The sequence below is a fragment of the Peromyscus leucopus genome, chromosome 4 (assembly GCF_004664715.2).
Source record: "Peromyscus leucopus breed LL Stock chromosome 4, UCI_PerLeu_2.1, whole genome shotgun sequence".
Lineage (NCBI taxonomy): Eukaryota > Metazoa > Chordata > Mammalia > Rodentia > Cricetidae > Peromyscus > Peromyscus leucopus.
This window is the reverse complement of record NC_051066.1, coordinates 7,903,909-7,917,629: the sequence shown is the minus strand read 5'-3', so window position 1 is coordinate 7,917,629 and position 13,721 is coordinate 7,903,909. Positions and strand designations below refer to the sequence as shown.

Here is a 13,721-nt window from a genome sequence, read left to right as displayed (position 1 = left end):
CACCAAAGAATTCGTTCTTTTCTTCTTGATTTATTTGTCTCTTGGGGCTTGCATGTGTGCCTTGGTGCACGTGTGGATGCTAAGGGACAGCTTAAAGGAATCGGTTGGTCCTCTCCCTTCACCCTGTGAGTCCCTCAGGTCAAATTCAGGCCACTGGGATTGGTAACAAGGGCCTTTACCTAGTGAGCCTTCTTGTGGGCCCATCAAAGAGCTTTAAGAAGAGCGTGGGTGGCCTTGTTCTGGTTTGCGTTTTCAGGAAGCCTCTGGGTGATGGATGGAGAAAGGGCTGGGGACAATCTAGTTACGCAGGAAACAGCATGGAGATTGGAGCAAGAAAAGTCCGGGGTCTGAACAAAACAAGGAGGTAAAGTGTGGAGGAAGTGGAGTCGCATTGGAGGCCAAAGCTGGTGAATCTCCATGAGTTCAAGGCCTGGTCTACACAGCAAGTTCTAGACCAGCCAGGAATACATAGTGAGAACCTGCTTTTCTTCCTTCCTTCCTTCCTTCCTTCCTTCCTTCCTTCCTTCCTTCCTTCCTTCCTTCCTTCCTCCCTCCCTCCCTCCCTCCCTCCCTCTCTCTCTCTTCTTTTTTCTCACTTACCTAGATCCTTGAGGAACCCTGGCCTTGGTGTGGGAAGGGGGAAAGGTGAAGGTCATAAGGTCATGGTGACTCATTTCCAGGGGTGAATCCTTTGGGTCATGCCCCACCCAAATTCCAGAACTGGTCTGCAGAGTGGAGGTGGGCTGGACTGAGTATCTGTCTACCTGGAAGGTGGAGGAGCAAAGAGAACATGGCTCATCCAGGAGGCAGCGAGGCCCCTGCACTTGACCTCTGCCTCCTGGTGCTCTTAAGTCGAACGTTTCCTTCCCACCTGACACATGGGCACCTCAGGTTCCCAGTGCCCATGTGTCAGTCCCCTGGACTGGAGTCATTCCTGTAGCGGGGGGTAAAGGTCCCTGTTGCCTGTGACCCTGGGGTCACAGCTCCTCTCTCTGCCAGTTCAGTTCAAACCTGAGTTAGAACAAAAGGTTGGGCCAGAGCTTCAGCTGCTGGATCTAATTCTGCTGTTCGCGCCATGCTGTGTGGCCTTGGGAAAGACACACCCTCTGTTCCTGACTGTAGAATTCGGACAAAAATTATATAGTTAATAAAGGGTAGTGGTGACCCTGGAAACAGAAGACTGATGCAGACATTTGCCCTGCCCTGGGCCACCTCTACAGAGAAGCAGCTCAGCCTGCAAATAGGAAAGAATGGCCTCAATGTAGCTCAAAAGCTGCTGGTGTGTTCTCTTCGGTGACCCTCGCCGGTCCCCGTCAGTGTAGAAGGCCCAGAGCTGGTCCAGTGAGTGCTCCCGGGTCAGCTGCCTTAGAGCCTCAAGCTGCCCCTGGGCATCTAGTCATGTAACCATCAGAGGCCATCCTGCCAGGGCCAGGAGCTCAAGAGAGTTTTGCACCTAGAGCTGTGTTGGCAAATGTGTCTGCCACCTTCTCCTCCTAGAAGCCCCCACAGATGCTGTCCCTGGCCTTGCAGAATCAGGAGACAGAGTGAGGGGGGCCCCAGAGGGCACCCAGAGTCTAAGGGTGATGTACTAAGGCAAGCTGGACAAGGCATGGGTGTGGAGAGGGCTGAGGGTTAGAATCTAGGCCTCCCTGTGGGGCGGTGACCTTGGTCACGATCCTGGGTGTTGGGGTTCACTGGGGCAGGGGCTGTCCTGCGTGCTGCATGGCTTCAGGCCAAGCTGGGGAGCCTCTGGCACAGCCTTCTGGCTCTTGTGGGCCACAACCCCCAGTTTCATTTTACAAGCCAGCAGCTTCACCTCCGTGAACCTCCACCTTCCCCATCTTCTGATGGGTCAGCAGACAGCCAGGCTTTGATTCACCATTTACTGCGAGCTCAGGGCAATCTGGTCAGGTGCCAGGCGGAGGGGAGACAGTCAGGTCTTTAAGATGGTATCCCTGGTCTTCCTCAGCAAACTCCTTTGGGTTTTCTCCCGCGGACCCTTGGCTCTGGCTTGGGGGCCATCGTTAGGGGAAGCGAGGGGCTCTAGGGGCGGATGCTTTCGTCACTAAATGACGTGAGTACACACCCTCTGAGCCTACTAAGCAGCTTCACTTGAAGCACTTGCAAGGGTTTTTGCAAGACGTCTGCTATCAGCCTGCCAGTCACGCGGGTTCCAGCCTTCGCCGCCCTCCGAGGCGCCACTCACCGGCCAGGATCTGGGGACCCAAGCTGCAAACGCCCACGCCCGTGCGCCCCCGGGAGGCTGTGCTGGCGCCGAGAGAAGAGGGAGGGGCCAGCAGGCGGAGAACGGCGGGCCACGCCCACTCGCAGGTGGCCGAGCGCTCTGAGAGGCTCCGGGCGGGGGCCGGGCCCGAGGGCGGGGCCTGTCGCGCGCCCGTTCCCACGTGTCCCAGGTTCCTGCCCCCCAGGCCCTGTGCTTATAACCCGGGATGCTCGCCTCTCCCGGCCCTGCTCCGTCGTCTGCCACCGCTGCCTGGGCTCACTGGTAAGAAGTTCCGGGCCCCACTCGCTGTCCTGGGCCACGTCCGTCCGAGGAATCCCAGAGGGAGCGAGCGGCTGCAAAGGGGTGGGCACAGGGCGGCCCCCGAGTGACCGCACAGTCCGTGGGAAGAAGGAGGCTGGTGCCCGGGTTCCTGTGACGCACATGGTCCTCCTGCCTGGAGGACCCAGGGAAGGGCACAAGTCACAGGGTCTGAGGAGCAGGTGGAGTATGGAGGTCACTTCTGGATCTTTCTTCTTGGATCCTGTGCGCCGCGAAGGCTCCACGTAGAGACCCGGAGAGTCCAAAGGGTTGGGGGCTTCCGAGTCCCTCTCCTGGATTGAACTCCCCGACTATCCCCAGGCCTGTTTCTCAAAGTGAGGCAAGAGGTCCAGTCCTCCTTTCCCGTAGAGGCTTGGGCGTGTGGCTTTCTCTGAGTCTGGGGGTGCCCTGCTCAGGTGGACGCGTGGACCCTGCCTGCCAGGCTCCGGTCCTAGGCTGTGACTGGCGTCCCTTCCCGGAGGGGTGCAGTGGGAGGCTCAGTCAGGGTGGGGCTTCTAGCCAGGTTTCCTGCTGGCTGTCTGGCTCTTTGGGAGGAGCCCCTTCGCAGGAAACGTCTGCTTCTGGGTTGTTACCGCCTTGGGCACCCTCCAGGGAGGCAGGATCACTCTAACATGGAGGGAAATCTTCTCTAGGAGAGCCAGCTGCACTCTCAGTATTCCCCTCTGTAAAATGGGGCTGTCAGGCCGTCTGTCTGTCTGTCTGCAAGTGTAGTGGCAGGAGCAGACCTGCCCTTTCCCCAGGGGTAGACCAGGAAAATCCTTCCTTTGATCCCTCCCCTGGTATCTCCTCCACCTGGCCGGTGACCTGGCAGGTGATGCCTGACGTCATCCGGGCTCGGGAGCTGCCAGACTTGTGCCGGGACTCATGCTGTCCTAGAAGAGTTCTGTAAACTGCTGAGAGCTGCGTCCTGGGTCTGCTCACTTGCCTGCTGGGTCTGGAACACAGACCTAAAAAGACAGCTTCCCTGCCCCCTGGGACAAACCTTCAGAAGGAGGGAGACAGCGGAGGGAACCAACAGCGGGCTGGTAGAGACTGGAATAGTCTCTTTTTCAAACTCCCCCCACCCCACCCCACCCCACCCCACCCGCCTGCTCTGGGCTGTGGAAGCCACGCACTCTCGGTCGGCCGGCCCACCTGCTGCACCAGCGTTTTCTCAGGGCCCATCTCATCTTTACCTTGGATGCCCCCAGGCCAGCTAGATGCCTTCACCAGGCTGTGAACACAAAGCTCCTGGAGTGAGTGGCTTGCTTGTGGGCACCCATGTAGAAAGAGATGCCTTGCTGCACTCTGGGTCTGAGACACTGATTTTTGCTGAAGGCTTCGGGCAGAATGGATTTCCCAGGACCAAGCAGGCTCCCTGCCTCCTCCTAAGCTGGTTCCTCCCTGGACCTGGGGAAGGCTGGGCGCCCAGAGACGCTTTGTTGGTGGCATTAATGAATGCATCAGTGTGCTCCTCAAGTGTAACTGGAGCTCTTAGGGTCAGAGCATGGGCCCTGGCTGCCCCTGAGAAGCTGAGCCCTGCCACCTTTTCCCCATAAGCCAGTTAAAGAGACAGTTCATAGTAAAAGGCAAGCCGGGCAGTGGTGGTGCACACCTTTAGTCCCAGCACTGAGGAGGAGAGCCAGGCAGATCTCTGTGAGTTCGAGGCCAGCCTGGTCTACAAAGTGAGTTCCAGGACAGCCAGGACTATACAGAGAAACCCTGTCTCATTAATTAATTATTAATTAATTAAAAGGTAGATGATGGAGAGCTGCTCAATGTAACCATAACGGGAAGAGAAACAAAGAGGTCCAGTGACCACCCCCCAAGTCCATCTTTGTCGTCCTGACACAGGCTTAGGTTTAAACAGGGCAAGAGGCAGTGCATACTGAGCGATCCTGCTCAAGGTGTGGCCGGGCCATCGTCACCTGAGCTCTAGATAAGTGGTCACAACTGAGTGACATCGCCTCTCGGTTTGTTTGCTCATTTACTTTTGAGACAAATTCTCACTCGGTGGCCCTGGCTGTTCCGGAACCAGGCTGGCCTCAAACCTACAGAGATCTTCTTGCCTCTGCCTTCCAAGTGCTGGGACTAAAGGTGCGCACCACCGCGCCTGGCCTCTCGGGAGAAAAGTCTCTCTGGCTCTCACCCGTGCTTCAGCTTTTCCATTCCTCCAGGCTTTCCTGGGAAATTCCATTGTTTCCGTAGTCTGAGAGCCAAAGGAATGGATCCTCGTGGAACTGTAACTGCTAGCACAGTTAGACTAGATAAGGTTTGAGTGCTCTCACCAGAGATTAGTAAAGCCTACTTAGTCTCCCTACTTGCCTGCTTGGAGCATGAAGGTCAGAAACCTAAATCTATCAAATGGAAACTGAGGCTGGATCCCGTAAGACAGTGATCCTCAAATCTTCCTAATGCTGTGGCCCTTTAATTCTATGTTTGGGGGTCATCAGAGCATGATGACCCCCAACCATAGAATCATTTGGTTGCTACTTCATAACTGTAACTGTGCTACTGTTATGAATTATAATGTAAATATCTGATATGCGACCCCTGTGAAAGGGTTGTTCAACAGCCCCCCCAGGTGGGTCATGACCCCCAGGTTGAGAACCACTGCCATAGGAGGCTGGTGTGCCTCCTGCTGGTTGGTATTGGGATTGCAGACCAGCTTTATCAGACAAAGTGAGAGAGGTGAACTTAGAGTTATCTAGGGGACTCTGGACCAGGTACAGTTAGGGTTTTAAAAGGACAGTGATAACAAACAAATTTAAACTGACGACTAAGGATGTCATCAGCTGGAGAGGGGCCAGAGGGACAGCCCAGGTAGCTGTGGTCTGGTGACAGGACAGGAAGTGAAGGGCAAGACATCCTGGGATTCAGGGAGTGGAGGGCAGTCAGTAGTCAGCCTGGGCTTGAAGCCCCCAGCCTGTGGGCTAGGCGCTTCCCATGGGTCCCCATCTGAAGAGGCGGCGGCAGCGGCGGTCTGTACCTGAGGACAGCACACATGTGTTTGCTCTCATCACTAGCTCCGACACTTCAAAGCCACCCAAGCTTCCTAGGTGTTGAGCCTGGCTGGCCTGAACATGTTTCCTAGGCACTGGCCACTTGGCTGAGGCCACAGAGAATGTCACCTACCTTGCCAGCTTACACAAGCTGGCAGCCAACTTGGCATGTGGTCATCCTCTTGCCTGTGTCTGTCATGGTGAGGGCTGCCTGGCCTGGCCTGGCCTCGGGAGCTGGAGATGTGGGTTCTGCACTTTCTCTCAGGCCAGCCAGCCTTGGCCACATGCCTTCCCTGGGAAGGAAGCTCGGGGTCCTGAGCAAAGGGCTTTTTAGATTGTGCAGATGGGAAAACTGAGTCCCAGAGAGTCAAAGGCAAGCTGAGGTTATCTTCAGAAGTGGTATGGAGTATCTGCGAGGCCCCACACTTGAATTCCATCTCCAATCTTGAATTCTTCAGATTAAATGTGAGAGATAAGATGTTCTCAGCCCTGCCTGAAGCAACCAAACCCACATCCACACACACTCCATGGTCACCATGTGCCTCTTCGTGTCTCAGCCCCAAGTCAAGGCCATAGCTTCATTTAGCTTTTAAGGCTGCAGTCTCCCTAACCAAGGTGCTGACTAATTTCTAGGCAGGCATACACACACACACTCACTCAGGTGCATACCCCTCAAGTACACAGAGACACTGTGTCCTTTCTCAGGTGCCCAAAGATACACACAGGTGCAGTACACACAGGTGCAGTACACACAGGTGCAGTACACACATCGCAAGCCTGCATGTGTGCTTCTAGGCACACAGTCCTTGCTGGACACACCTTCACACTGTACAGCCCCAGCTTAGGCTCCCAGAGCCCATACCCACAGCCTGGCAGGTGGAGGTGGACACAGAAGCCCACATTTCAGGGCATCCTAGTCCCGCCGCCCCCCCTCCGCATCAATGAGCTGACCTCCAAAGAGTATATCTGCATTAAGAGCTAAGTGCCTACCACAGGCACTGGAGACGGCCCCTGCTCCACACACCTCATGGCAGAAGCAGATAAGAATTCAGTGGTTTGTGTGCCTCGATGGGAGGAAACGCTCCATGGAACAACTGAGGCAGGACAGGGCAGGGCAGATGTTTGATCTGTCTCTATGCCTACCCCCCTTTCACCCTTCTTGGCTCCAAGTGTCCTTGGAAGGGGAGGATAGTCACCATTAAGAGCTGGATGGATCTTGGGCAGCATCCACTCCCCGTGATACCATGCTCCCTTACCATCTTCTGTGTTATGGTGTACTGTTTTGAATACCTGTATGCTGGGGTATCGTGTGCAGTGCTCTCAGAGGCCAGAAGAGGGCATCAAATCCTCCAGAACTGGAGTTATAGACAGGTGTGAGCCTCTGTGTGGGGGCTGGGAATCGAACCCAGGTCCTTTGCAGGAGCAACCAGTGCTCTTAACTTTGGAGCCACCTCTCCAGCCTCCTCTCCACCTTGTGTTTTGGAGACATGGTCTCCCACTGAACCCAGAGCTTACAGATTTGGCTAGACTGGCTGACCAGTAAGTCCCAGGGACCTGCCTGTCTCTGCCTCTGGAGCTATAGTGCACACCACCATACCCGTCTTTTAAAAATGGTTATGAGGGATCTGAACTCAGGTCTCAGGCTTGTGCAGCAGGCATTTTGCCAACTAAATTACCTCTTCTCCTCATGCGTTTATTGTCTGGATTGTGACAATGGCTTCCCGGGTGGTGCATACAAAACTTGACAAATTGAATGATTTACATACATGCAACTCAGGGCTGGGGGACGGCTCAGTGAAGGAATGCATGCTTAGCAGACTAAAGACTGTAGATTCCATCCCTGGCACCATGTCTCTTGACTCAGGCAGGCCACTTACAGCATCAAGCTGCCACAGGGGTCAGATTCGGGGTCTCAACATTGCATTTGCTTTTACAGAGTGGTTCACTGGACCAGGAAGACAGACTCCAGGAACCTGTATCTGCAATCCCAGGTATTTTTCCATCTTGGTCCTTCCTGCCTCCCTTCTCCTTCCTTCCTCCCATCCTCTATGGCTGGTTGGTTGCCTAGCTGCAGTTGCCATGAGCACCATCTTCTGGCCCCAGGGTCAGGGCCTGCTGAGTCACTGGCAGCCCAGGTCCAGGGCAGCTGGCTGGGCATGGGCAGGCAGGTGCTGCCTGCTGGAGACTGTGGGCAGCAAGGAGAATCGGCCCCTGCACAAACCAGGTTGTTCCTGGGGTGTTTGCCTCTTTAAGTCCAAAGGGCCTGACTAGAGAGGGAGCCTGGGGGATGTGTGGGGAACTGTATAGTCTTGACTCAAGCTCCAAAGTCCACGTGCAGCATGGCTGGCCAGGGAAAGCCACTGGAGCCCAAGGAGCAGTACTCAACAGTCCTCATGGTAGTGGCGGAACCGAGCGAGCCTGCTGAATTCCCTAGGTTTGTGGAGAGCTGTCCATCACCCTTCCCAGACAGCTAACGAGGACCCTAGCCGACTTTGCCCGAGTGCGGGGGTTCTCCACCTTCCTAATGCTGTGACCCTTTACTACAGATCCTCATGCTGTGGTGACCCCAACCACAAACATTGTTTCATTGCTACTTCGTAGCTGTAACTTTGCTACTATTATGAAGCGTAATGTAAATGCCCGATCTGCAAGATATCTGAAATGTGGCCCCTGGTTGAGAACCACCGCCCTCGTGGAAATGTGAGGCACTCGGGCCTGGGTCCAAAGCTGCTGCCTACTGACATGTTATATTCCCCTGGGTGGTGGCCGAGTTTCAGACCCTGAGTTTCCTCTTCAGCATGGTGGGCCACATGCATGGCATGCTGGGATACAGCCTGGGGGCTCACAAGGAGCCTTCTAGACAGAAGAGACAGCGGCAATGGCAAGGAGACAAGACGATCATAGTATTTTCTGGAAGGTTCTGTCAGTTGAAGAGTGGGTCGTATTGTGGTAGGCTGCTGGGAGAGACCCCCAGCCTACGGAGAGGTATTCTGCCTGGCCTCTCTCTGGGCCTGTTTCTCCGCCTGCACACAAGAGACTGTGAGCCCCTATGGACTTGAGTTGACAGATACGGGGGATCTCTCAGGTCCTTCTGTTATCATCCCTTGAAAAGAGACAGGATGACAGGTCACCTCCAATTCCAGTGAGTGGGGAGAGGAGCCTGGGACAGGTGGCCTATCCTGTGACTTGCTTCCCACCCAAAGGCGGAAGGCAGCGTCACTTACTGGGCAAAAAGCCAAGCCCCAAAGCCAGGCTTTCTCTGACCTCGAGCTGTCTGAGGCCTTGACTGCCGACCTCCCTGAAGCCCCACTGTCCACCTACTTCTGGGGTCCTTGTAAAGGCGCAGGGTGATAGCCACAAGGCCCTCAGGGCCATCTGACACATCTCGCTTGGCGAGGAACAGTTCTCAAGGGGCCAAGTCAGCTGTCTGCGGCTCTAGCTCAGGCCCCTTCCCCGCCTCCCGCCACAGGCATCCCTCCGCTGCTGGCCTTGCTCCAGCAGCTCAGCCTCAGATGCTCACTCTAGCTGGCGGGGGCTGGCCCCCAGATCTGCCTCCTTATCACTGGCCCCAGCCCCTGCCAGCAGCCTTCTTGGATTCCATGTGGGACGTGTGCAGAACAGTCAGGTCAGGGTCTCCCAGGAGGGGTGAACATTCTGTTCCCAGCCTCCCGGTGGTATATTGTCCAAGGGATTAAAGCTGCCCAAGGCCTCCCCCGGGTGGGGCCCGAGCCAGGAGGGACATTGCAGGGTTGACTTGCCACATTACACTCACATTCCTTCATGCTTCTCCAGACGAGATGTCCAGCAAGGGCTCCGTGGTTCTGGCCTACAGTGGCGGCCTGGATACCTCCTGCATCCTCGTGTGGCTGAAGGAACAAGGCTATGATGTCATCGCTTACCTGGTGAGGAGGGGCCCGGCGTGGGTCCCTCGACCCTTCCAGCCTGCCCTCTGTTGCTCTCTGTCCCCGGCCGCTCACATGTCACCATCCCTCCACCAAGCCTTGCTTTTCTCTCTCTACAACTGTCCTGGCCAGAAGGGAGACGGCCTCTCACTTGTTGAGCTGCCTCCATTTCTTTGGCCTTGAGATGCCGCTCAGAGCCAGAGATGGCTGGGTCTCGAGAAGGTGACAGGATGGCAGGAATACAGGCATGCCCTTAGCCATGCCTCTGTTCTGCCTGGAGAGGGTCCCTGTGCTTCGACATGGCCCACAGTCCTAGCCTCTCCATGTAGCCACCCTCTGAGTGGCCTTTAGTTCCGGGATGGCAAATGGATCATCAGAGAGAGGTTGTGCTTGGCGCTGGCTACTTCTGCACCCAGGGCCTAGCACAGACATCACTAATCGAGCCTGCTGCACTCAGGCCCCCTCAGCGGTCTTGGAACCCACTCCACAGAGTGCTAGTCAAGACTCTGGCTTAGAAACCCTGTAACTCCAGCCTGGAGCAGCTGAAGGCAAAAGAACAAAGCAAAAATCGAAAAGTAGTTCTTGCCTCATCGTAGCAGAAGTCCAGGAATAAGAAGGCTTCAGGCTGGGTTAGATCTGGTTTTACCTGGCTTCATTCTTGGCCTCTCCACAAAAAACAAAATCATAACCCAGCTGTCTCGGGCTTATACACCAGTAGCAGAGCCCAAGGCTCCTCCCATTGGCTGGAGTCAGGCCTTCCAGCCATTCTTCTCTATGGCTGCCTCGTGGGAACATAGGGTTGGTGGGGGTATGGGGGGGCATGACAAGGACCCTCCCAGGGAAATCAGGAGATGAGAAATCCTCTGAAGAAATGAGTCTGCTGCTTTGGACAGTGAAGTTGGCCTCAGCCAGGAGGGGGTCTCTGTGTGGTCAGCTGACTCCCAGCTACACAGGGCTGGGAGAGTAAGGGGACGGAGGGGAAGCCACCTGGTGAGCGGCAGATGTGTGTGTCAGGCAGAGCGGTCCTCCCTATAGCCCCCAGATTTTCCACCTGGCAGACTGAAAGCTGGGCGATCTCAGACAGGAACTTACAGCTGAGCCTTAGGAAGATCCAGGGCCTGGAGAGCAGAGCCTGTGGGTTTAGCTGGGAACAGGCAGTAGGCCCAAGTCCACAGGCAGAACTTTCTATGCACAAGCTGAATGCCTCTGAGCTCAGGCCTGCTGCCCACTAGGACGCTTGGATAAGCTGGTCCCTTCCTAGGGCCAGGGTGGACCAGGTCAGATATGGCATGGGCTCAGCTCTGTGGATAATTACAACACATACCTGTGTCCCAAGACCTGGGTGCCAGGAGCAGCTTTGCTAACACCCTCAGCCCTGGGAAACCAGTGCCATGCACACCCACACTCAGGGCCAAGTACGAGGTGCTGGGGAGCCCCAGGCCCTCAAGTCCCCGGCGGGCCCTTCCTTCTGCCACCTCGCCATCGTGAGGCGCCACTTCTGTGAAGGCTGTGTGTGGGTGGTGGCTGGCCGGGTGCACCCGGGGGCCTCATGATCCTCTCGCACCCTCTCTGCCCCTCGGTTTACCGGCCTCTGTTTCTGTCCCACAGGCCAACATTGGCCAGAAGGAAGACTTCGAGGAAGCCAGGAAGAAGGCACTGAAGCTTGGGGCTAAAAAGGTACGGGGAGGCGGGGCTTGGGGCTGGAGCGTGAGAGGCGGGGCTTGGGGCTGGAGCGTGAGAGAGAGGCGGGGCTTGGGGCTGGAGCATGAGAGAGAGGCGGGGCTTGGGGCTGGAGCGTGAGAGGCGGGGCTTGGGGCTGGAGTGGGGTGGGGTGGTGACGGGAGGGGCCACAGGGCTCCTGTCCCCTACACCCTCCCTTCCAGTTTGTCCTCTTACTTCCAGGAGGGTGAGATCAAAGGTGCTGTGTATGTACGAACACCACCCATCATCTGTCATCTACCTGTCTACTTAACCACCCAGCCACCTACTTACCTACTAACCTACCCACCCATCGGCCCGCCCGCTCTGTCATCTGTCCGTCCATCCATCCAACTCCCCGTTTATCCTCTGGTTTGCCCACCCCTCCTTTATCTCTCCGTCCTCTTTTCCATCCACTCCTCCATCATCTACCTGCCCATCCCGCTTTCAACTGTCTGTCCGTCCACCCATCCTTCCTTCCTTTTCATAGACTCAGGAAACTCCGGCTGGGCTTAGTGTTGTCTGTGTCTCCAACCTTTGATGGACATGCACGCCTCTGTTGGGTGTAGGCAACATGGATGGCCCCACTCAGTGCCATCCATAAACTGCTCCTAGTGGGGTGATCCTGCCACTTGAAGCCTTTTACTTGGGGGTTCACAGGAGACATCCCAGAGGTATAAAAGGCGCCAGCCCACTGCAGGGCTCCATGGGTCAGAAAGAGCACTCAGCACTCAAGGAGCGAGACTCTCAGGCCCAAGTCACCCTCTGGCCAAAGCCTGGAATGAGAGTTTCCCTCTGCAAGGCTGCCCAGAGGAAGGGAGAGGAGGGGCCGGGAGGGCGGGGCTGCCTCGTCCTTTCCAGGCAGAAGGAGAAGCACTCACTGTGAAGGGCAAGTGTGAACGTCAGCCAGTGCCCATGCAGGGACTTGTGTGCAGTGCCCGCACCCCCCCCCCCACACACACACATACACACCGGGTTCTTCTGGTCTCAGTACCCCTTTGTGCTCCTGTATTGAGTTCAATCGATTGGAACATTGGGGTTCGCCCATTGTTACTTTTGTGTTGCCGATATGAAAGCTGCCTTAGACAAAACAGCAAACTAGCACCTCAGTACATAATACAATGTGTTACACATTTTAAATTTCATCATGTGTGTGAGTGCATGTATGTCTGTGCAGCATATGTGTCCCTGATGCCTGCAGACATCAGAAGAAGGTGTTGGGTCCCCTAGAACTGCAGCTACAGACGGTCATGAGCCACCATGTGGGTGCTGTGAATCAAACCCAGGTCCTCTACAAGATCAGCTGATGCTCTTAGCAGCTGAGCCATCTCTTCAGCCCCCATCACTGGTCTCCCTGGAAGGATCTTTGCTCCTCAGGACTGGGGTTTCAGTAGTTCACACATGGCTACTTGGCCTGGGCATTAGGAATGTTCAGCAGACCCCTGGCTTCATTTACTAGCTGTTCCAAGCTCTGTCCCCTCACCTAATCCAGCAATTGTGACAACTGACAATATCTCCCAGGATTGCCAAGTTCCTTCTAGGGAAGCTCACCTCTGGTTGATAACTTCTGTTCCAGATCCTAGGGAACAACAGAGTTTCATTCTGTTGCAAAGGATGCTGGATGGCATATTAGGATCGATTAGTAATGTCTGCCATGAGTGCAGAAGGGAGACTGATGGTATGGTTGGCTGGAATTGATTAGTGATATGTACTACAGGGCAGAAAGAAAGGCAGGGTGTAGCCTGCTCTGATCTTGCACGGCTACTGGTGTAGCAATGGGCTCCTAGGCCTCTGTGTTCATGTTGGACCCCAGTCCTTGCTAGGCTCCTGCTCACAGCCACTCTCCCTTCAGGTGTTCATTGAAGATGTGAGCAAGGAGTTTGTGGAAGAATTCATCTGGCCTGCTGTCCAGTCCAGTGCGCTCTATGAAGACCGCTATCTCCTGGGTACCTCTCTGGCCAGGCCTTGCATAGCTCGCAAACAGGTGGAAATTGCCCAGCGCGAGGGGGCCAAGTATGTGTCTCACGGCGCCACAGGAAAGGTAAGGCTAGGGATGGGTGGATGGGTGGGATGGAAGGAGGGAAGGGAAGGCAGGCTACTGAGGATTACAGAGCTGGCTGGGGTGAAGGGCCGGGCTACCAGAGCAGCAACGGTGACCCCTTCAGTCTGTCTGCATGTGCTCAGCTTTCCAATGGAAGCTTCGTCACCCACCTGGTAGACCTGACAAAAGGTTACACACATCAGCCCCAGAAAAAGTCACAACATATGTCACCATGGAATAGAAAGGGCTAGAAAAAATTGGAGAGCAAGATGGGTTCTGAAGGTCAGAACTTCGACGACGCAGAGTAAGGACCTGCTCCTCCCTAAGGCCCAGAGAAGGAGTGTGTTTGAGACTGCCTCCCCAGCCCCCCAGGCATCCATCCTTGCCTCATAGAGGCCTCAGTGGTGTTCCTGTGTCTGTGAGATGTCTGTTTCTGTCTCCCTTCTATGGGGAACCAGTCTTCTTGGATGACAGACACCCTAACGACCTCACTGAACCCCAACTCCCTCTGAAGACCAAACAAGGTCACATCAGAG

At 55.5% G+C, this 13,721-nt stretch overlaps 1 protein-coding gene across 1 annotated transcript in view; it reads left to right on the top strand.

Moving 5' to 3' along the window:
* Positions 1-2,407: 2,407 nt before the first annotated feature.
* The window catches only part of Ass1 (argininosuccinate synthase 1), a 50,573-nt gene continuing 39,259 nt past the window's right edge, over positions 2,408-13,721 (top strand). The window contains exons 1-5 of the mRNA XM_028884657.1: positions 2,408-2,506; positions 7,481-7,535; positions 9,337-9,446; positions 11,055-11,123; positions 12,997-13,185. Of these exons, the coding sequence (XP_028740490.1) occupies positions 9,342-9,446; positions 11,055-11,123; positions 12,997-13,185 (363 nt within the window). The 5' untranslated portion in view covers positions 2,408-2,506; positions 7,481-7,535; positions 9,337-9,341. The remainder of the gene's footprint in view (positions 2,507-7,480; positions 7,536-9,336; positions 9,447-11,054; positions 11,124-12,996; positions 13,186-13,721) is intronic.